Here is a 654-nt window from a genome sequence, read left to right as displayed (position 1 = left end):
GGAGACCCTGGAGGCTGCGGCTGACTGGGGGCTGCCTGGGCCACGCCTTGCCTCCAAGAATGGAGGAGAAGTGCTTTCCTGGGAGTCCTCGGAAGTGGAGTGAAGCCTGAGAGCCACGCAGGCCCCCGAGGAAAGGGGGTGGGAGGGGGCCACCCTGTCCCGGAGCTGGACTAGAGGACCTGCTGGTGGGGGAGGGCGAGAGGCTGAGGGGGCAGGGAAGGCCGCTGACCTCATCCCCGGGGCGGGGCCCTGCGCCCCCGCCCAGCCCAGCCGCTATATCCCCAGGCTGCGCAGCTCCCCACGGAAGCTGGAGAGATGGCCCTGCAGGTGGGTGAGACCTGGATTTGGGAAGGAGGGAACAGGGCCTGGTGGGGGCTGGGGACCGGGCACGGGCCATAGGCCGTGGGGCCTCCTGGGGGAGGGGGTACCCCAAGGAGAGGAGGCCCGGCACCCAGGGCCTCTGCTGCCCCTTTCGTCTGCAGTTTGAAGCCTTCCACGCGGGGGGCCTGGCCCCAGGCTGGAACCTACTGGTGCAGGGACACTCTGACTCTGGAGAGGACCAGTAAGAGACGGTGCCCTCCCCTCCCCGGGTCCCCTCCTTGGCCTCCGCGGGGTGACCGCCCAGCCGCCCTCGCCAACCCCATGGTGCCCCCC

The 654-nt window shown here is 70.5% G+C and overlaps 1 protein-coding gene across 1 annotated transcript in view; it reads left to right on the top strand.

Annotated features, from left to right (window-relative positions):
- The first annotated feature begins 310 nt into the window (after positions 1–310).
- LOC104983205 (grifin-like) overlaps positions 311–654 on the top strand; it is a 1,507-nt gene continuing 1,163 nt past the window's right edge. Inside the window, exons 1-2 of the mRNA XM_010832659.1 lie at positions 311–327; positions 483–562. Of these exons, the coding sequence (XP_010830961.1) occupies positions 316–327; positions 483–562 (92 nt within the window). The 5' untranslated portion in view covers positions 311–315. The remainder of the gene's footprint in view (positions 328–482; positions 563–654) is intronic.

The sequence above is a fragment of the Bison bison genome, unplaced genomic scaffold, assembly GCF_000754665.1.
Source record: "Bison bison bison isolate TAMUID 2011002044 unplaced genomic scaffold, Bison_UMD1.0 scf7180017862013, whole genome shotgun sequence".
NCBI lineage: Eukaryota > Metazoa > Chordata > Mammalia > Artiodactyla > Bovidae > Bison > Bison bison.
Note: the sequence above shows the minus strand (reverse complement) of the source record. Positions and strands in the feature narration are given on the sequence as shown.